The sequence below is a fragment of the Hippoglossus hippoglossus genome, chromosome 19 (genome assembly GCF_009819705.1).
Source record: "Hippoglossus hippoglossus isolate fHipHip1 chromosome 19, fHipHip1.pri, whole genome shotgun sequence".
NCBI classification, from domain to species: domain Eukaryota; kingdom Metazoa; phylum Chordata; class Actinopteri; order Pleuronectiformes; family Pleuronectidae; genus Hippoglossus; species Hippoglossus hippoglossus.
Window position 1 is genome coordinate 9,299,816 of NC_047169.1, and position 23,168 is coordinate 9,322,983.

At 43.5% G+C, this 23,168-nt stretch overlaps 2 protein-coding genes across 6 annotated transcripts in view; one reads left to right on the forward strand and one right to left on the reverse strand.

Annotated features, from left to right (window-relative positions):
• The window catches only part of dock1 (dedicator of cytokinesis 1), a 172,045-nt gene that overhangs the window by 64,916 nt on the left and 83,961 nt on the right, over positions 1-23,168 (forward strand). For all 4 annotated transcript variants that reach the window (XM_034569988.1, XM_034569985.1, XM_034569987.1 and 1 more), the window contains 2 exons: positions 2,854-2,981; positions 4,995-5,090. In XM_034569988.1, coding sequence (XP_034425879.1) covers positions 2,854-2,981; positions 4,995-5,090 — 224 coding nt within the window. The remainder of the gene's footprint in view (positions 1-2,853; positions 2,982-4,994; positions 5,091-23,168) is intronic.
• Positions 10,141-23,168, reverse strand: part of LOC117752560 (inhibitory synaptic factor 2A) — a 30,517-nt gene continuing 17,489 nt past the window's right edge. The window contains exons 3-5 of one of the 2 annotated variants that reach the window (XM_034569990.1): positions 22,377-22,448; positions 12,179-12,364; positions 10,141-12,145 (exon numbers count right to left, since the gene is read on the reverse strand). In XM_034569990.1, the coding sequence (XP_034425881.1) occupies positions 12,181-12,364; positions 22,377-22,448 (256 nt within the window). In that variant the 3' untranslated portion in view covers positions 10,141-12,145; positions 12,179-12,180. Of the gene's footprint in view, positions 12,365-22,376; positions 22,449-23,168 lie in introns of both variants that reach the window. The other variant, XM_034569989.1, reaches the window with a different exon arrangement.

Genomic DNA, 23,168 nt, shown 5'->3' on the forward strand with positions numbered 1-23,168 from the left:
GGCACTTCCTGTGCAAAGGCATGCCCGAAAATAGTATTATCCAGTAACCAGATGGGCCTGTGTCTGTTGTAAATGACAACTTTAGAGAACAAGACCACATTCCTCTCCCCATGGGTTGCATCTATAAGTTGGAGTTTGAAAAGCTGTGTGTTGATTTTGATTGGTGTGAATGCGCAGTTCCCTGCTGCAGATGACGGCAAAATGATCTGAGAAGAGAGGGAAGTGTTTTTTCTTTTATTTCGGAGGATAAGCATTGTCTCACCTTCACCGTTGATGATATAAAAGGAGAGAGTGTGACAGATGCATAAATCACTTGCAAATGGGCTCATTGGAAGAGAACAAATATGTCAGCTGCTCTCAAAATCAGTGTAGCGGCTAAAATCTGTTTGCGCTGGAAGTTTGTGGAGAGCCCTCATGGCCTGGCTTGATAGTTCCAGTCTGCTTGTCCCGCTCCCACCCTGCAACTAGTGTGTGTGAGCGAAGTGAGAGTGCACATATGTACAGCATGTATGCACGTGCTCACATGTCCGTGTCCGTTTGTCCATCCTGTGTGTTTTTTAAATTTGGAGGAGGCGCAAAGAGAACGAGGACTGAGGCCCTGAAAACCAAGGCATTAAACTCTCCACACAGTGGTGCACAGCGTTTAGTAAAGACAGTTCTGTATTCATTTAGAAATTGTGGAGTATTTTCAGTTGTTCGGTCAGAGCATTCTATTTATGTTCTTAAGCAAAGTGACATGTTTGGGTTCAGCCTATACCAGGCAGACAAAGGTTATTGCCAAATTACCAAATAGATGCAATTCTGGTTCAAAGTGAAATATCTTGACAACAATTTCATCGAGATGAATCCTAATGACCTTGGTGACTCTGCAAGTTTTTGACAAAATGTCCAACCTTTAAGTTCCTGAAAGGATATTGGTTTGTTTTATATAGAATTTGCAGTGGATGATGATAGTCCTCAGAGTATAGATATTCTTTATGTTGATGACCTCCTTGTCCTTTGCAGTGGTACCACACAGAGGCCACAGTGTCAACCTATTACACAAGATACCTCAAAACTTAACAGAAAAGATTGCCATGACATTTGCTGTGCGGAATCCCACACACACTCTAACAGTGATAGTCTGCAATACATAACTGTGAAACAATAACTCAATGATTATTTTCCTTTTCGGATTTTTAAAAGGGATTCAAAAGGAGACGGTGGAGAGACGCAGCGGCGTCTCTCCACCTTGTTATTTGAAGAGTGCTGTTGTCCCTGTTGTCTGCCACAGTCTCACTTAGTGTCCTGCTCTTTCTGCTCCTGTTCTTATCTTTTAAAGGTCCCGTACTTTGCTGATGTTTCATCTGAAGTTTAAGATGTATTCGTGGACTTAAGTACCCAAAACATATGGGACCTTCGATATCACATTAATATCAGTGCTTACTTTTCTGTTGGAGAAAGATTGCCAATGCATTGAAAGTTTTTTAATATTATAGAATTTTATTTAAAATTTGTTTCTCTCCTTTGCAGATTATTTATTAGTTTATTTTCATACGATAAGTCACATGTAGCACTGGATAGAAAAGAGTAGTTTGACTGCTTTCCTCTCCATAAATCTACAAAATATCACTTGAGCCCCTAACCGTTAACCCCCACCTTTTAATTAAATCAGGCAAACTCCAGGTTTTTAAATGACACCCCACCCCCCCACCCCAGACACACACATATGCACAGTGCCACTAAGATTGGAATCAGAAGGTTTAATAAAAAATATGATAATTTTATGGCCGACTGCCTTAGGTTTACCGTTCATGAGAATACTCGGTGGCTTATCACCTCCGTCCCTCCATGTCCAATCGCCAACCAAATTCTCCACCCTCTACGCATTGGAACTCACTGTTTGATGTTTCCGTCATCATCGGCAAAACTCTCAGGTCTGGTTTGGTTGCTTTATTGTGTAGAGTTAATTAAATTGTAACTGTTTCTTTTTTTTTTTGCTTTAATCTTCTATTTTAGGCTCAAATAAATGATGATTTAATCTATGTAAACTGCTTTATTGTTCATGCTTGAACTTCTCAACATTACAAGGTTTGATTTCCACACCAGTGTTGCCCTCTGCAGCAGTGATAGATAAGGTGCTTTGAATAACGACACCATGACAGTGGATATTATTGGAGCAGAGGTGGGTTTGGTCTATTTTGGTTAAATTCTTCGTGCTGATACTGAGTATGCAATTAGCTGTAGTGTCAGGTCAGTAGGTGGTTTGATAATTATAATTATTTTACCTCCATGATATTTAAATGGCTCCGGGTGACATTTGCATGTTCTACTCGTGTCTGTGTGGGTTTCCTCCAGTTACTCCGGCCTCCTCCGGCTTTATTGCAGAATCTTAATTGATCGTAGGTGTGAATGTGAGTTTGAATGGCGGTTTGTTTCTGTATGTTGCCCCTGTAGCCTGGCGACCTGTCCAGGGTGTAGCCCCGCCTCTCGCCCAATGTCAGCTGGGATTGGCTCCAGCTCCCCCAGTGACCCTCAAGAGGATAAGCAGTGTAGATGATGGATGGATGGATGGATGGATGGATGGATACTTCAAAGGAGTTTTATTTGATGGCTTTGTTTGATTATTGTCATACTGTTGTACTCTAATTTCTCTGAGGGAGTTTTTTTAGCCTTTTCCAATGTTGTTTTCATAAACTCTTTACATTGTTTTAATTTAATCCTCTGAGCTGTGAGGAAGCCATTAACAAGATGCGCGCGTCTGCAGCTTCGCCGTGTCGAGCATATGCTGCACTGCCTCCTGCGATCGCTCATCTGCTCCTACGTGTCGGGCGGCATCTTGAACGCGTGTTCTCTTTTCTGTCGTCCCTGCAGATTGCAGAGAGATCCTCCTGCCGCTGATGACAGAGCAGCTGAAGTTCCACCTGGAGAAGCGGGAGGAACCGAAGGCTTGCTGCCAGCTGCTCAGTGACATCCTGGAGGTGCTCTACAGGAAGGATGTGGTGAGGAACACAGCTCTTACAGCTTCATGTACTTTTATCTCCCTCTGGGATAAACAGCAGCACAACAAGGGAATCCAGCCAAACAATGACAGAGGAGCCAGTTTTGACTGTTTTTTTTACTAAGTATTATTTCATTGCCCTTCTCAGCGTGTTTGTTTGTTGAAGCCCAAAAGTTGGCTGTGCTCAGTGATCCAATGCTCAGCGGGGGAGAGGCCATCTTGAACAGTATGAACGTCCTCTGTGTTTTAGACCTACAAAAGCGTATAACAATGTGGTCTGAATAATAATAATGTGCAGTCATTAAAGTCAGTCACAAAGTCGATTATGTATTCAACCATTCAAATCGAATACATTGTTTACTATCAATCCATTGTGTTAAAGTTATTAAATTAATTTATGAAATAGTTTTGTTTTTAAAGCCATAGAAAAATAGCCCAAAACAAGTTCCTACATCCCAGGTTGACGTCTTAAAGTTGGTTGTTTTATATGAGCAAAATGACGAATCTCAAAAATATCAAATTTACAGTTAAATAAATATAAAAGTAGAGAAGCTGAGGACACAGAATATTAGTTTTTCTTCAATTATTGACTTAAAAGATTGATTGATTATCAGAATTGTCTCGTATCCCAAGAGTCAGCATCCTTCATACTCAGGCATCAGACTCACACATATTTCCTTTAGCCCCCTAATATGACTGTGAAAACAGATTCAGGTCCCCACAGCATGAGTAAAACCTGGACCACACACACACAGACACGCAAATACCACTTCCCATGTGTGTGCGCGTGTCATCCTCCAGCATGTCCTGATTCCTGATGTCCTCCCTCCGGCCCTCTTAGACTCCCCTCACCATTGATCACCACAGCCTTGTATCCCACTCCTCATCAGGGATTATACACCTGTTCCCGTTTGCTCTGGTTCTAACACTCTGCGTCTCTCGTGTTGCTGCTTCCTCTCACTGCCTTGCCCTCTCTTACACATCTGTTTGCCTCTACAAACCTTCTTAGACTTACATGTGCCTGTAGAGAAAAAAATAACATCGGGACTTTTTCTTTGTGCGCTGGCGTTTGCATGGGGATTTGAGACAGCCCTGTACAATCTGGGAATAATGTGTGTTTTCTCAAAAGACGTGCGTCACACTAGCTGGGCTGAAAGGCAATATCTGAAACTTCCAGATAGTTTATACTCCCCCGGAGACTGTGTGAATCTTTTGGTGTCAGTGTATGTGCACAGACTTGCATGCATGATTTCTTCAACTTCAAAAAGGAGCTGTGTGAATTATTGAAAGTTTAGGTTGATTCGGCAGAGCTCGGTCTGCTCCGAGGATTTTTCCCCCCACAGGTAGAGACGGTAAGAAACAGCCCCTCAGCTCACTCAGACTAATAAGCAACTGAAAGTACTGACGACGGTGCTGATGTCCCCGGGGTGTGTTCCCTCCCGAAAGCTGGGATTTGCAGAGTGTGAATCGTTTTGACCGCATCAGTCATATTTGGCAGGACTCTCAGGACCAAATGTTTTCAAATTAATACTTTCAGCTTCAAGTTTATGAAAATTAAATAGATTTATTAACATCTTTCACATCAGTTGGTAAGGGCAAGAATATTCATTTATTTGTGTTTTTATTCAAAAAGCAGCTAAGTCACAGTTTTTTTAATCAGTTTGTGGTTTAATCCAAAACTATGAGATAAATACATGTTTTTAGTCGTCATCAATGACTTTCTGGTTTCCTTCTTCCTTTGGTAATGTACTTGCCTATTTGAGCAGATATTTTTGCCGAATGTTCATGAGTCACTGTCTGTCTGAATCAATAACAGCTTCAGAATCAAGGTTTCAAGGTTCAATTTAAATTTACAATGACATTCAATAATCATTCATTCAAATTGTATTGCGAAGCAGATGGAGCCACTAATATTTTGAGTGAGAAGTATCTTGAAGTACTTTTAGAAGTACTTAGCATTTTGTCGAATCTCTCCGACGTTTGTGTGTTGATACGCGTGTTGTTGTCTTTGCAGGGTCCGACCCAGTGGCACGTGCAGATCATCATGGAGAAGCTGCTCCGCACAGTTAACAGGACAGTTATTTCCATGGGCCGCGACTCCCCTCACATCGTAAGTCTGTTTTCTCTAACTGTTATTTTCCATATGCCCGACAACTGACATCTGTTGTACTTCTACTTTTACTTGTACACATGTACTCATGTTCTCTCACATTCAAATTTAGAGGCTCGTGTACGACAACGAGCGTACCTCCCACAGGCTCGGAGCAACTTCAGTTCAGCTTCATTCCAAAGCTCTCATTAAAGACAAACTACCTCGGCACAACACTTTCACACAAGCGCATTTTAAGAGAAGCTTTGATCTGCTCACATCTTCCTGCTGTCACCGGTGTGTCAGCCTGTGTGTGTTTTTGCTGTTTCGTCATTTCTCTTTTGAGTTTGTGTGTTTACTCGTTTATGAACCTTTCTGATGTTCTGTGCTGTATTCTAATCACGCGTTCACCCTCTCCCCCCCCCCTTCGCCATTGGCATCCTTCTCCCAATCACACTCGCTCCGCTCGAGCGGGGTAGCAATTAATGCACTTATCAGTCATGTGCATCACAAAGCCTTCATCCATTTTCCAAATGCAGTCCCGTGGACATTAACCTCTGGATTCTTTGACTTCCTGTTGCCTCCTGTTGCTGTTGTGTATGTGATGGGAAATTGAAAGTGAAACTTCAGTAGAGAACATATAGGACAGATACATCCAGATAAATGACGAGAGAGACATTTGTTCTGAATTTCAAGTACACGGGGGGAGTTGTATGATACTGACTGATTGATACTCTCACCAGTTGACGCAGCATCCTTTCTTCTCCCATGTCAGGTCATTTATAATATTTTGCACGCCAAACACCCTGCCTCCGTCTGGGCAGCTGCAGGAAACGGCTTCACCTGTATAAACGGAAGCTTCTCTGCCTGAACCGCCAGTCGCTGAGCCGCACCAGGCAGCAATTAAATAAAGCCAGAGTTAACACACACTAATCATCCCGTGTTTGTTTGCGAGCGTTTGTTTGTTATGTCACAGTACTGTAATACTTCTGCAGCACTCATCCGCTGTCTCCCGTGTCCTCTCCTACACTCTTCCTCCTCCTCCTCTTCCTCCTCTCTCACGTACTCTCTAAGTTGCAGTAAAGTGATTCTGGAGCTGCTCTCTCGCATTACAGCGAAGCCGATCCCATTGATGGGTAACCCTCTGTTGTGTAGAATATTGCCAGTGTGCATCACACTGATTAATAAAAAGCTAATGAAGCTGTGAGTTGGGGCGAGCCATCCCTGCTGCTCCTTTTTCTCTCGGCCAGCTTCCTGGAGGGATACAGACTCCCACTTACTCTCCCTCTCTGGCTCTCAAGTTGTTGTTGTGAGTTGTTATGCCAGTGATGCAAATCTTGCATGGTCCAGAGAGAATGTTTTTTACGAGTTGGTGTTAAAGACATCGCTCGAACTTCGGAGCAGCTGCCTCACCTGATCCTGCCATTCCCCCAACCCTGTTATTTTCACTGCTGTGGGGTTCCTCTGATCTCATATTTCAGATATGGAACTTGCCAGCCACTTAGTCTAAAAGCCCATCGACGCTCATGAAGGCTGCACTGCTACGTCTCCTCGCCGCTGTATTATATTAAGTGCATCCATTCCGGCTGTCCCCCTTGGTGCAGGTGAAATAGCGTTCCCAGCTTCCAGCTGTGGCCGCTGAATGGAACCACGGCAGAGCAGGTGCCTTTCTGGTTAATGAAACTGCTCTACCCATGACCTCCAGTGGCCCGTGCTGAAACCATCTACTTTGTATACTGTACATGTGCTGCTGCCCTCTGCCTCACTTTGCCACACTATACAGTATACAGCTCGCTTTAATTGTCCCCGCTGACCCCTGCCTCTCTTGTCAGCTGCTGTCTCCTTAGCTCGGTAGCCACTGCACTTGACTGCCTTGACATTTCTAAGTACCTGCATAATATTCAGCATCGGCGTGCAGCGTCCCTTCAAACGGAGTGAGTTAGAGGTCACATCAAAGCCTCGACTTTCTGAGAGCACCGTGGCTCTTTAACTCCAACACTATCCATATTATAGGGCTCCAGACGGAAGATGCATTTGAAGCAGGTCCCGCAATCATTATTTAATGATCAGTAAGGTTGGTGTGAATTTTTAACGGCGACGAGACCCAGTTTGTGCTGCGAGACGAGTCGTAGCCGTCTAATCAGAGGACTGTTGTTTCTGCCTCCGGGTAACTGCTGCCTACTCTGCAGGCGGATTGCACGCTGCAGCTCACACAACACGGCCGCCATCCACACACCTTGTTCTTCTGAGTGGCATTCTCTTACATTCAGATTTATGCATTAATGTTGTACTCTGCCTCCCACCCCTCGCTCTCTCTCTCTCTCTCTCTCTCTCTCTCTCTCTCTCTCTCTCTCTCTCTCTCTCTCTCTCTCTCTCTCTTTCTTCCCTGTCCCACCTGCTCCCCTGGTGGCGGTGGATGCAGAATGATGATGAGAATGGTTTCATTGCCGGCTTTGGTGGTGGTGGTGGTGGTGGGGGGGGGTGTGGCAGTTTTTGTTGTGTGTTGTCACTGCAGTGCTGCGCCTGTTAGCGACTTAGACGCACATGCCGCACATCTGCATCGTCGGACATCCTAGCGGGCTGCAGCTTTATATTCATGTCCACCCTCACTCAGGTTGAGACGAGTCCTTGTGAATACATTTACATTAGGAGAGGAGCAGAAACATTTTCACCGGTCCCTGCTGAAATCGCCAAGTTCTACCGTTATGCCGTTGAATTATTATTTTTTCCTCGAGTATAAGCTTCCAGATGAGCCCTGCAGATACACATGGATTGGAAGCTGCGGCCGGAAGAAGCTGCACGTTTGACAAATCCAAGAAAACCCATTGAAACAACCCTTTACGTTCGTCTTAGCCTGTTATGTTAGCCCTACTGTTAGTTATGTACTGACACGTAAAAATGTATAAATAACCAACAGACCTGAAGCGAAATCGGATACTTTGCTCGACAGCTTCACCTCAACGTTGACTAAATGACTCGTTAAACTTTTAATAGCCGCTGTTTTAAAGACAAACTGGTGAGAGTTTGCTGTTATGTTCTTCACAGTCGTCCTGCTCAAATTCCTGCAATGTGCAGAAGAAATGGGGGGGGGGGAAGCCGCAGTGGAAGGACTCTGGATTATTGATTGACAGTATGGGGCTGACCGGCTATAGGGGCTACAGCATTTCCTTTGCTGCATGCACTTACTGACCAACCACAGTATAAATAGCAGCACAGCCACGTCAGACATTTAATCAGACGGGATTCTTCTCCTTTATCTTCCTGTATCACTCTCTTTATCTCTCTGTCTTAATATCTTTCTGTCCAAATATTTCACACAACTAAGTGCATCCTCGCCTCTATCTTTCTGTCCTGTCTCTCTCTCTCTCTCTCTCTCTCTCGCTCTCGCTCTCTCGCTCTCTCTCCCACTGGCCAGACAGCTGCAGAGCTCATACAGAAAAGAAGCATAGTGGGATATGGCACTGCATCATAATTCCTCAAACATTCACTCATCACTCACTCATGCACCTCTCCTCGCCTCCCCTGTGCTCAAAACTTTGACTGAGAGTTCCCCTGGGGTTATTGACCCTGTGACGACTCGTGTCAAACGTGTGCTCACTTTGTGTAAACGACCAGGTCTTGCACGCTGATTCGCGTCACCTTGAAATAACAGTGGACAGCTCTAAATGGGTATCAGAGAGCGAGATGCAGAGCTGCACTGGGCATCTTGTTTGTGCCCTTGGTGGTGTGCTGTAAACAGGGGGAGGGGAGCCCTGTGGAGATGGCCCCTCTGTGGGTGAGAGGAGGAGGAGGAGAAGGGGGAGGGCGGCAGCACTGGCCCCTCGAGCAACACTGGCTCCAGGAGCTTCGTGCATCTGTGTGAGGATGACTCTGCACCTCTTGGGCATTTGTCCCCAGTTTACCTTATGACCTAGCCTCATTGCTGGTCTGCACCAACATCAGGCTGCTGCATTTTACCCACACACCAATGCATGGACACGCCTGAAGCGAGGAGGGAAAAAGCCAGATCCGTCAGCCTTGGATCAGGAGCAGGTTCTAAGGCAGTTTTTCTTTTTGCACCAGAAGCCTTTTTGCTGCTTATCCCCTGGTTGTATTCATGTTGTGCCATTTGACAACATAAAAGACATTTGAATTTCCGTGTATCTTCAACCTTGAAATGTGCAGCGTTGATTGTTTTCCATACAGAACTTGCGAACTGTGTGCCCTATGTGAAATCCTAAATTAGTTTCTACAAGGTTGGTTCCTCCTAATTAAAAAATAACATATTTCACTTACCCCTCGTCAGCCATGCAGATAGTTTGGTTCTGTTTGCCCAGGGTGTGAGATATGTGTCTCTGAGTTTTTGCTTGCAAAAGCAATTCAATAGAAGTAAGTGAAATTTTGTTCGAAGTAATGGATACAACATAATTTAAATCGATATTTAAACTAGTTCTACTATACTTAAACAGATGTACATTCACAATGAACAAACCCTTTAATTGAGCTGCTTTCTGACATATACTTAACTCTGGATAATCTCCTGAAATTCCCTGGAAGGGCTATAGGTGAGACTGCAAATGTCCGAGTGAGTTGCTGCGGACACAGTTTCTCCAATCGTGCCGCGAGTAATAACTCTGGATAATGTCCAAATGAGCTTATGTGAGAAAACAGCCGGAGATCCTCCTGAGGAGTTATCACGAGCAAGTCGTTGATGAAGGTTCTAACACGCGATGGACGCAAGACTGAAAAAACTAAAAGAAAATAAATCGCTCAGGATGAAAAAGCGTATGTATGTAAAAGACACCGACAAAGATGTCAAGAGAGCTTTTGGTGATAAGAGCCGGTGTCGATGTGCTGTAAACATGTGATCTCCACCATGGAATTTACACGTTGCGGTCTGCCACTGCCTGCTGCGCCACCCTTCAGCTGAACACTCCAGAGATTTCTTGGTTGTGAATGCTTGTAAATACGTGAAAAGCCAACTACGTCCCCATCGTCCGGACGTTCTCCGGAGTTCAGATAGTCGGATGGAAACAACATCTCTGCAACCGTTCTGCAAAGGACACTCAGTCTACTTCGTGCTTTGAGAGCTCTGTAGATGTCTTGTTTTTATTTTTCACATTTTGCATATTAAATATCTTTATCATTTTTTTTTTCTTCTTTAAAAAAACAGTATAAAATACACAGTATTGCACATAATAAATCAATTGCACTTCTTTAAGGTACAGATAAACATCTACTTCTCTCTCGATGCTACAGTATTAACTACCGAAAGAAACGGACCTGGCATGTACAAGAGTGGAGGTGTGAATCACATGGAGCCAACAACAGAAAGCAGCATGTTGCAGTTTGTGAAGGTCAAACGAGTGATATCTAGTAGATTGCCAGGTATTGTTGTGACAGTAGATAAAGATGCTTTTGTTTTACGCCCTTGAAACCACTTTGGCAAATAATCCTGTCTTTTGGGGCAGTGTTCTTGGCTTTGAGAGCGACGTGGGTTTTATGCTCCTCCAGGCGCTGTTAGCTTAATGTTGTTTCTTTCAGATATTGGCTGCTCTCCCACTCATTAAAAATGGTTTTAGCCCTATTTGATGCTAAAGAATATATATTCATACATTTATATATCAATGCAAATATTATTTTGGCTGTACATAGTCTTTGAACCCTGTTCGGAGTTACGATACAAGATTTAAATTTACAGTCGAATAGATGGGAAGCGACGAGCAGGAGCTGGTAATTACAAATGAACATTTGAGGGAAAATAACGTTTTGCCATTCTCTTTAAAAATTGTTTCTTGAAAAGCTAGAAAAGGTTTCTGCAAAATCTGAAGGTCGTAAAAAGCATGCAAGGCTCACACGCCTGCCACCCTGCACTGTAGAAGCCCTGGTTGTGATCAGAAGTGGCACATTCAGTCTCTCTGGCTTGGTTTCAGCAGCTGTCATGGTAGCTGACGCAAGGTACTGCAGCAATACAATCACAGCTATCATCTCGAACCCCTCGCATGTGCTATGAACCACTGTCATTTGTTATAATACTTGGTTTCAATACTGGAGCAATAAAGGATCGATAAAAGTTTTTTTCTGTGTGGAAGGCATGGAGTTTAACTGCTCTTCCCTTTAGGGTTTTAATGACCATATGCACCGTGTAGTTAGTAATAAATAAGTTTGATGTATGAAATAAATTAATTTACCTCTTTTGCGCTGTAGCTTTTCTTTTTTTTCTTTTTAAATGCACAGCCCCCTTTGTCGCAGCTCAAATAAATATATTCCACTAAACCTTAAAGTGAATGTATATAGATATATATTTATATAGAAAAAAGTACATTGACGTCTAACTTTGCAAATGTTATTAAGAAAATAAGTGTTATTTATTCATTCTCTGCTTCAAAGTCAGTTCAAGGAGACATTTTAGCGATTGATAGAAAGGTGATCGAAGTACTACTGATAAACTTCTTCTCTCTCCTTTACATCTCTTCGTCAGATATGACCAAAGTCTTCAATCTGTCACAGTTAGTAGTTGATCTACATGTATGATGAGTTCAATACTCAAAATAGTTCTATTTAATTATTCTGGAGAAAACGTATCCTGAACAGTGTTAATTGTGCTTATGCAGTTGTTGTAGTTTTCAGAACATTGTGGTCGGACCGGCAGCCTCTCCTGGAGGCTGGCAAGAAAAGTCCCAACTGGCGAATAGAAACGTGACGGTCACTGAACCAGTGCCGTAGAACAGGGGCCCAGTGGACGTCTTCTAGAAAAATATATGCAAATAGACAGACGGAAATCAAATTCATCTTCTCACCTTGCTGATCTCCAAATATGTTGCCCGGGTGTAATTTCACACCCCGCTTGAAGAAAATTTGTTCAAAATAACTCAGAATCCATTTTTGGTATGCGTGTCATTTAGAATTTTCCACGGAATCCACCCGTTACGCATCCCGTCGTCTCTGAGAGGCGGTTCAGTATCCAGTGATGGAGCTCTCCTTTAATACTGGTTAATAAGTCTAGAAAAAGCCAAGGAGATGTGATTAAAAAACGGAGGATGATGAATAAACCAAACAAATATGGACGACCGTCGGGGTGCAGTAATCCTGTGTGTCGGCATCAGGGGGGGGAGGAGACGGTTCTGTGTTCTCACAGGAACCAAAGTTTCCAGCGAGCGTGCTTCTTGGAGTCAGCTTTGGACTTGCGTTTCGGGGTGGAGGTGAAGGCCTCCTGGGGGTAAGGCAGGGGGGCGAAATGGCCGTCGTCCGTGGGGCAAAGCCTCTTCATCAGCGGCTGCAGCTTGTCCTCCTGCTGTTTGAAGTCCAGCTCCACACTACCTCGAAGAAGCAGAGACACACAACAAGTTCAGGCACCACCTTATTGTCATGTTTAATGAAAGACACATTTTTTAAAATCTTATTTTAATAGACATCCTACTTATTTTACTAATTTTCCACTGCTTGGGTTATTTCCCAGTGGATGCTTGCTTTTAATTCAACCCCCTTTTAGTCACATTAAAGCCCACCCAGTAATAATAACCCATAACATTTTCAGTGAGACTTTTATTTTGAAACATTTGCAGAATTGATTAGAATGAATGGATCAGTGAGTAATAATAGTATTTCTCTTAGCAATAGAATGGTGGGTGCCTCATGACTGTGATTATTCTGATTGAATAAATTTGGTGTGAATAATGCTGAATTTATCACATCACTCTGATAGTTAAGGTTCCACTTATTTCCTTATTTTATATTTTTAACAGTGCGTTTTTCTTAGCTAACCTTCTCTTTGAACAGGCCGTTGTTTGAATGCTCAGTTACACGTCACCATGTCCATTCTTCCCTCATGGACACTGAATACACTCAGGCTTCTCTCCCCTTCATGCATTTTTTTTTTATCTTGACATGTTTTGACTGCCACATTCTCCCTATAACCACACTAAGAGTCTACGTCGCGCCTTGTTCTCACTTGACCCCCACACAAGCATCTGTCACAGCACTGCTCATCCTGCTGAAACGACCTAGATATCTTGCTCACTTCAATCCTTATTTCCCAGGGAAATTTCCCACTGTGTTTTGCCTGCATCTGGCTGCCCACTTTGTGTTTATATTTCATAAAGCAAAAGGGAATCCCATCACTGGAGATGATTGCTTGCTTTGCCTGGGCATTGATTTGAACCCGTTTTCTTTTTCAGATATCAGTTTGCAATTTGTGGAATTCTTTGTGCACACACGCTCACACAGTCTTTCCCCAGGGTGCGAGCGGATCTATCTCGACCAGCCATCATTGTAATCCCACGCCCGCGCACATCTGACTACTAGCTGCTGCTGAGTGAAACTCAGATTACAGCCTCAGCTGTGGTTAAGTGTAGAGGGACTTTAATCTGCTAAAGCTTTCTCCAGCCACCAACCTCTGAGTCTGGTGGGGGGGCATTGTGGCGGGCAGACTTGCATAATGGCATCAGGAGGAGCCGCCTCATGAAAAGTGCAGCTTGCCTGCTTAGACGCTGTCTTTCACCACTGTGAGAGATTATGCAGTGTCAAGGTGAGCTCAGCAGTCGACTGCCTGCGCTGATTGAAATGCAAAGCACGTGTAATGATTGTTTTTAAAGAGCGAGTGGGTCTTTTTTATTTATTTTTAAAACACAAATACACCAGATAGAATCCCTTTTTAAACAGGCGACTGGATGTTGATAATGATTAGTATTCAAGGTGAGCTGCAGACACAGATCATTCTGTCTGTTGCATCTCAGCGCAGCCAAATCACAATTTGCAGGAGCTGGGACGGTCTCCAGTACGGTGTCGCAGTAAAATGTGACACTTTAATGCAGGTGGTGGTTTTGGCATTAATTAGAGCAGAACAGACGTCGATTCGGGCGTTTGACAGTGACTCAAGTAAATGTTGGGTGCTGAACCAGACACTCAGCACTTTGCATTAGTTCGACTCAGGCCAAGAACACTGCAGCTATTAGCAATAAATCAGCGGCTGTTAATTACGCTGGTATAAATCCACTTCAGTTTGTGTAAAGTCAGGGTTTGTGTGTGTGTGCTCGCACTTTTGTCTGCATGTGGAAAAATGTGTGTTTGTGTCAGTGGGATTGTTTCTCTGTCTCTCTTTAACTACAATGCATTTTGAGGTTCACTTAAAGTGTTTTAATTATAAAATGTTCTTAATGTCAGTGATGCGTGAAAGTATTGAATCAATTATTAAAAATCGGGATCTCAGTTCACACGCAAATGCAATCTCATTTCTCATCGACAATTATACTGCATTTGAAGCAAGGACTTTGAAAAAAGGTTCCAGTTCTGTGATGTGAAAGATTTTTGGATTCCGACAAGACAATGAAAGTCAAAACCATATGGAAAAACAGTCCGTTTACCTTATCACAAACATTGCAAGCAGCGTTTTGTTAAAGTAGCAGCACTGCAGGGTGACACCAAGAAAATATCAGGTGAAGATTTCAACCGCTCGACGACGAGGCATCAAAAATGGATCAGGCACAATCATGATTTTGTTGTTTTGTAATAGATATTGAAATAAAACAATCGTGTGACCGATTTTTGATCTCAAATATAAGCAATAAATCTTACAAGAATCATGCAGCCCTAGTATCAGACAACTCCATATTTCCATAAATGTATTTAAGAGCTTGATATGTAAATATGAACGTTACGCTGAAAAGCGATCTACAGCTAAAAAGGCCACAATGAATCATTTGCAGTTCTGTTTGTTTGGCCCCAAGTGACAGATATACTCTGCAGAACGTGAAAAGCCCAGCACATGAAAACGCTGCTGCCAATTACCTTTTGATGCACGGGCTAAGAGGTTTGTCCTGAGGTTTCGTGTTCGGCTCAATAAAATCTTCTAAAAATGAAATATTTGCTTTGACGACCGAGAGCAGCTACACTTATTTATGCCTTAATGTTGTTGCACCTACACGGCTGCAGCTCCCTTTGCCCAAACTACTCAAAGTACTTGAACTGGCCCAAAAAAATACCAGCCAGGATTTTAGCATGTGCCAGGAAACAAGACCATATCCCTTCTTTTTAATTTCAGCTTGCACTCGTCTCCAATCGAATTTAGAATTGATTTTAAGATTCCACTTAAACGAATTAGACCACAGCTGGAGCCTCCCTCCGCCTCCACACACCTTCAGAATGGGGCTCTAAATCTGCCCATAATATTCTCACATCTCACAGGGATAAGAAACGGTCTTATTTTGAAGGGTGATTGAGCGGTGTTTGTCAGAGTTGGCCCTGAAGTCGTCCGTCTGAATCGATTTTTAAATTCCCTTCAGAATCCTTCTGCTTAAAACATGCTTCTACCTGAGCTTGTATAATTCATCCCGACTGTGTTATCATGTCTGTTTTAGATTTTATTATCATTACGCTGTCTTACAATTACTGAATACTTCTGCTTCTGCCCCTAATGTGGATGTTTTTTTTGGTGCAGAAGCAGCACTCTGATGCCAATTATTTTCTCTATGGCCAGGCCCAGGGAAACTGCGGTGCATGTGTGTCCACCGCCCTCGTGCTGCATAATACCATTATAAAAGTCTTCTGCAGTTAAACACAAACTCGCAGATTAAACAGAATTCACGGGGCTGCTAAATTAACAGGCTCTTGCTGCTCGAATAACTCAAGTTAAGGCGGCACCAAAGAATCCTGTGATCAATGACTTGTGTGTTTGTCAAAGTGTAATGAATGTGTGGTGGTGTCACGCATGTAATACAAGCCGTGCGCTGAGTGTCTCCTTGTGTCGTTTTCATCTTTCAAAACAACCTTCTATTAATGCTGTGTTCAGAGACGGATCTCTAGCACTTCTTGGTGTCTTTGGGGGGAAGCACTAGTTAAATGCTATGTCATTTTGTGTCGGATATAACACACATGCACACACACACACACACACATACACACACACACACGGTGATAGGATTTTCCCTGCTCTTTAGAGTGAGCCTCTAACACAGCCGAGACTGTTGTGGCTGTGTAACCATTGCCACAGGTTATTGGCCATTTAACCACATTAAAGAACCTATTATTTTTATTGGTACCATCATTGGACGTATTTTTTTCAATTTATGCTCTGAGATAATACTGCACATTAACAGTGCATTTAAGTTCACGATATTTCTGCAGCGGCCTTTGCTTTGTTCAGGTCTGTCCTTCGGGTTTGTGTCTGTGCTTTTCCAATAACTGGAGGTTTACTATACACTTACTGTTATTATTTGACCTTACTTATCTACCTGGCTTTATACATATATGCACTTGTAGTAGTAATGTACCGTGTTAATCCTATAGTATGAACTATATAATTACTAATGTTAGTCATTATATGTATATTAATTAGCTGATTAACACATAAATTCAGATAAAAAAAGAAAGCCCACAACAACCAGGTGGTTGTTGATTTCAGCGTGGGTTAGTTATTCTTCACCGTACTCATACAAAAAATCGTGAAAGAAGCAAGAATGTTCCCGGTTTGAATCCCAGCTTGACCTTCTTGCGTGTTCTCCCAGTGGGAAGTCCAGTTTCCTCCCACAGTCCAAGGGAGACTAATTGCAGTCTCTAAGTTGAGTGTAGGTGTCTGATACGGTGTCTCCAGTTCCCCCTGAGTCCCTCCATGGATAAGATGTGTATCTTGGTATGAGTATATATAATGGCCAGATAGATTCTAAAACCATAGCTTTGTATCTGGCAGGAGAATCTTACTAAATCGAGGTAAAGTGGCCTGTAGCGTGGGAACAGCGAAGCAAGAAGACTAAAATGTCAGTGAAAAGAAAAAAGAAAATCTGCATAACTTAATTTGAGAGTGAAAAGATAATCATCTCATCTTTGAAACCTACTCAAAAGACGTTTGTAATGAAAGATTTATTAGTCTCTTCCCGGCCCCAGTTATCAGCATCTCCTCATGAAACTGTCACAGGCCCCCGCTGCAATTCAGATTTTTTTTTTTTGGGTGCTAAGAGTGAAGCGTTGTTGGCATTTCCCCGTCCCCTGGCTGCCACTCCCCTGAAGGGGTCGTTGGATCGGAACAAATTGGAGAAGGCACTTTGGGCCTTGTCTTTAACCTCACTCCCCCACTTGCTCTTACTCTCGCTCACTCCCACTTGTGTCCTGTCATGTTCCTGCTCCTGAAAATGTAGTGTATGTACAACGGGGGGGGAAGACACTTCTACATTCTCATTGCGTGTCTAATCTTTTACTTCAGCGTATTCATGGCCGCGTGCACCTCTCACCTGCCCTTTACCCCACTTTAACCATCTGTGAGTCCTAATAGCTTGTATTCTCCTCCTTCCTCCCCGTGTTTCACATTCTCATCCTGCCTTCCTTTTTTGTTCCCTTATCTTCCTCGAGTGTGAATGTGCTCTTCACAACTGTCCTCGCCGTCCCCTCACACTGTCTGTCCCACGGAGAATCACTCCTGTAACTATGGTAACCGGCTTGCCACCATGTTGGAAAACATCATTATGCTTTCACCCCCAAAAAAAAGAGAGAGATATCTTCGCTCAGCAGATCCGAGCAGGCAGGCCAGCCTAGCTGCTCAGTAATTTCCATATGTTATAATGTAATGGGCTCTTTAGCCTTTAGCGATGCTTAATTGATTTTCATAGCCTCTCACAGTAGATTGGAGACTTCTCCTCTTTTTAAACACCCATTCCTTTGTTGATTTTCTTTTTTTTTATCTATTTGCAGTGCAGAGTTATTCAAAGAACATTTTTACCATCGGACAGATAGTTTAATGACCATCGGCTGCTCCTTGTTTTTGAATTTATCGCAAGACATGCGAGCTAATGACAAAATGGAACCTTGGGGAAATAACCGCAGTCCGTTGTGAACAATGGGACGGACCCAGTGGTGGGGACCTCCACCATCGACTCCCTTAATCACAGCGGCTTAAATCTATCTCCCTGTTTGATCAGCACATTAGCCCATATAAATTCAGTGTGAGGAAAATGAGATTACAGGGTTTCTGCGTCAAGACACATCACGGCTTAATGCCTGTGGTCTTGAAATAAGTGGAATGCATTTCAATTCCACAGCTTTTCTGTCTGTCTCGTTCCCCCCCCCTCCCACTCCCACCCCCACTCCTCTCCAACCTCTTTCAGTATTGCTGTTTTCTCTGACTTCTTTTTTTCAATCCTCCCCTCTGTCTGCCTTTCTCAGTAACCCATATTACATCACCTGGCAAGATGGAGTGAACTGCAATAATCTTTTCATCCCTTTCTCTCCTATTCTTAATGTCATGCACGTAATGTTGGGCATTGAATCCCCTGGTTCATTTGAACCCACCGTTAGCCATTAGGAGGAGATAACACGTTCTGGACAAACGGGGAGATACAGAGAGAAAGTTACTGAGGGAGGATGAAAATAAGACGGAGCGAGTTCAAGATGGTTGAAAAACAAGAGAAGTGGGACCAGACAAGGACGGGAGACCACAGCAGCTTGTGTATTCTGTTTGAAGTCCATGCCCGTGGAGAGCAGCACCAATATCGATCCGGTGCTGTTGTTATGTTAAAGATGGGCTCTGAGATAATGCCATACACTCTCGGACAAATTGAATATGCTGAGGAGAACATGCCTGGCTCCTCACGGGGGCCGGTTTGAGTGATTTATGGACCCGCGTTGTTCTCTCCAGCCAGGGGACCAGCTCCACCCTAAACACAAGAGTTAAGAGGTTTGGCCCGGACACAAAAGCTGCTTTCAGACCTGACCTGAAGTCCTGCACGCTTTCCTGAAATTTCCCAGAGGGGCTGCATGTGAGAACGTAAAATGTCCGAGTCAGCTGCGCGGGATGTTTTCTGGAACTTTTCTTGCCAACCCCTGAGTAAAATGTCCGAGGGAGCCCATGGAAGAATACAGCAGGAGATTTAGGGAAAATTCACAGCAAGCAAGTGGGCGTGTCAAAGACGTTTCTAAGGTCACAGTCACACATATCGCCGGCCATATTTCACATAAGTTGACGCGAAGCCACAGGAAGCAAATGTTTAATAAGGGTAGGCGAAGGTTCACCAGTGTTACATTAATGTCTGTGAGACCGGGGCCTAACACGAGACACAACTTTGAAAGACAACCACACCCATGAGCTTTTGGCGATAAGGGCCAATGCTGAAGTTGTGAAGGATGGTAAGAGTCTCGTTGGATTAAATACCTCGTGACCTGCCTCCTGCAATCATCTACCCAAGTATCACTCCTCGCCTGAATGTTCTGGCAACAGACGATCTCCTGCTGCGTTCCTCATATGTCAAAGGCAAACTCTGTAAACTCAAGAACCCAGTCGTTTTCCCGAGTTCGTGTCTGAAATCAACTGAAAACATACTCAGAATAAAATCCGACTAGATATTAGAGACAGCTATTCTTCCCATGCACAGAGTGTGTTCCTTCATGGCTCTTTGTGTTCCCCCACCTCCGGAGAGGTTGTTTTTCATGGAGATCTGGGTAATTAGATTGCCATTTAATCCCCCTGCCTGTGTGAATACAACTGCTATATTTGATTCTGTGTCCAATCAACACAATTAACCATGCTTAGGGACTCTCTTAAAGGAGAACCCCTGTCAATTCAACAGATTCCAAACATCTCAGTCAGAAAATGTCTGCCCTTTCATCGAGTGGAAACCCTGCCAGGTGCCTGTGAGGTTTGTCAAAAAATGAGCTTTCAGTTTTGTATTGAGTTCCTGTTTTTTTGCTCTTCCTCTGCGGATGAAGCGTTTCAATCGATTCCTGCGGATCTGAGAAGCCAAACGGAAAGTTTTGATGTTAATTTAGAGCCCGTTTGAAGACAGGTGTCATCGCATGTGCACGATCAGCACAGACCAAGTCAAGAGAGGAATCTCAATCGACCTCTGCCTGTGATCCTTTATATATAATTCAGCCACTTTTTCTCCGTGTATTTTCAGGTTAAAAGAATTTAAATAAAAGCGATTTGTTGGACAACTCACTGACACTTTGGTAGTAGTGGCTCATATTTAAATTGCCCATTTAATCACAGCATTATGTATTTACCGCCGCTTGCATTTGAAGTCTTTCAAACCCTTTCAGGCGTGGAGACATATAAATGAAGCACCTTTATCAACACACCATTGATATGGAGGACACTCTGAGCCGCCAAGAATATCTTCAACAAAGAGCCGTAGAACGGAATCACTGATATTTTTTATATTTATGTGTGTAACTGCAGTCGGTGCGCACAGATGCAGAGGGATCTTTTTTGCGAGTGCCTGTAAAACCTGCAGAGGCAGCCACAGCAGGGCGAGCACAGCTGCTCTTTACCCAGGGTGAGTGTTGATGGAGGATAGTTAAGCCAGAGGGAGCTGGGCCGTCAAAACCCCACAGAGCTAGTATTAAACATGGGGATGACTAATTTATGATACAAGACGAGCTCCGGTCTCCGCAGTCTGTCGTCATCCATCCTTTAACCCTGTACCCGACCTATTGCCTCTTCATTCCCCCCCGAGTCCCTCCACTGTCCGTCACATCACGTGTAGTAATTCAGCTCACCCCACTTCATCCCGTGGGCACTGAATCGTAGTAAAAGCCTCCATTCCTATGTCCACCCTGCGGCTGTGCAGCGGGGACCTGCCGCGGTTTAAGCACACTTTACGACACGATGTACTTTCCTCCGCTCAAACATCAGAGGGAAGAAAGCTCTGCTCTGTTCCTTCATTTTCAGGAGCCAATTGAAGTTTGTCCAGAGGCTTATCAGTCATTGAGAGCAGTAGATAGAAAATGATTTAAATGGCTCTTCAGAGGCGAAATGCCGACTGAGTGGAGCAGCAGTGTCCACTAAAAACTGTTTTATTGATCGCCTCTCACCCTCTTACTCTTTAAATCTTTTTTCTTTCTCATCTCTTTTCACCCTCCTGTTCGTTTGGACTGTCGGAGTCGTACTTTTTTCTCAGCACCAAATGGAAAAACCAGCCAGATAATACACATGTGACCTGTAATTCCTCACGGGGCCTGCAGACTCTCAGTCCCACTGTGTGTCAAAGAGGAAGGCTCATTTCTGACAGAGGTGTCGGGGGCTGCGAGGCTCAGTCAGAGGTCACGGCCACCGCCTGTGAACTTAAAGCTGATCGCACAACATTTCACGTGAGGGCTGTTAGCAAAGGTTATTTTTGAGATTGATGTATGGATTTTTACACACGGTATCATTATGGATTTATGGTAATTATCTAAAAAAACTGCTGGATGGTTGGTTCCCAGAGGACACATGAGCCATTGGCTTTTCTTCTCATGTCTCCATGAGTGAAATATTTCAACAACCATTGAATTGATCGCTGTTAACTTTGCTACAGATATTCAAGGTCCATGAAAAAATACTTTGACTTTGGTGATCTCCTGATTTTTGTTAAATCTAGAGTGACCAAATAAATGCAAAATGAATGGCATTTCTATCAAACAGGCTTAATTAAAATCCCGACCATGGTAAAGATTAATCCTGCAAATCATCAGCAGGTTTTGATCTCTAGTGGTACTGCTCCCTTTCACCTGTTTTGTCCATATGCGTAAGCTTTAAAAAGACGTGCACAAATATGGACAAAAGACTCTGTTCCTTTCCGTATCTAACATTGAGCATAAATTAGCCCTTAGTGTGACTGCAGATAATTAGTCTTGTTTATTGAGTCTTAAAAAAGTGATCGTCTTCAAAAAGCCTAAAAACTGAACGGTTTCAGTTTGTGATTCAATGAAATGTAATAATCATCAGAACTAATGCCAGTTTCTACTCTGTCGACTATTGTCTCAGTATCATTTCACAAACACATTCACACACACACACAGAAGACTGCAGCCAAATATTTATTCATGTACTGCACGTTCACGGGGAGATAACTATGTCCTCTGACAGACTAATGACTCTGGGCTCACATCTATACTGGTTGTCTAATGTATTGAGCTGAATCTGAAAGTGCAAAGGCTCGGTTGGCCTGGCAACAGCACACAGTGATGATATTTCATGATATTTCACAAAGTCTGGATGCTAATTAATTTCACCTTTCGCCGCCCCGCGCTCACTCACTCCGCAGCACCTACTTTTCAACCAGGCGCCCTTTTGTCTCCAAAGTCTCGCTAACCCCACATCTGCTAAGCGCCCGTCAGTGAATAAAAGGGCGGGACGTGACAATCGGAAGGAGCGATAACATGTATGGATTCCAAGAGAGCGCGTGATTTGTAAATGTCACAAGTCCCCATGTGTTCATTAACAGCGTCCACATTATTCCTCGCCTCGCCTCCCCTGCCCCCTCCCTCCTCTCAAGCGTCCTTTTTCCACCTGTCCCCTTCTCCCTCCAGGAGGAAGGACGAGGCACTTTTGGATCACCGTGTCTTTGAAGAGTAATGGCCACTAACCTGTAAATAATGCATGCGCTGTTCCGGCATGTGTCGCAGTTGGCCGTGTCCTGTCCGGTTCGATAGGAGAGTCTGCGGGGGAGATAAGAGTGGTGAATGAGTAATTACAGGACTTGTTAAGCTGCTCCCTCACACTTTCCTCCCTCTTCCTGTTTGTCATCCCTCGTTAGCGGGACCACACTAAGTGAGGTTGCTGAGGAGTGAGGCCGACCTCCTGAGTGGCCTGTGTCCGGCAGCCAGGGCAGAAAGAGCAGCGTGTCTGCCATTAGCTCTGGTTGACTGATCCGAGGTCAGACAAGGCAAAGTGCTGCACAGTTGATGAGTTTCTAGGCTGAGCTGAATGGTATGAATGGTTTTTATGAAGGGCTTTTTAGAAGTGTTGCATTTTCTTACAATACCAGTACAAAATACCTAGTTAAATAACAATAAAACAATAATAATAATGCATCAAAATTGCTTGCTTGATGTGAACCCATGATGCATTCAACTTACTAACTATAGAAGAGCAACAATCCCCCTATGTAACCACATTTAAATTCACTAGATCTGGATTTTTTATTTGTTTCTGCCCCAAGTTGCACCTAAGCTTGTTTATAACAGTCCTAACACCTAATCTCGCAATTTTTAAGAAAAGGTCCCTCTTCTCCCCCCAGCACTGAACCTTGTTTCTCAAGAGAAATCCAAACTCTTGATTAATCCATTCTGTAGTGGACAGAGTTTTTAAGCATGCACTATGATTTATGTTCGGTGTAAATAATTTTGTAACCTTCTATTAGCTGGGGGTGCAGTGGG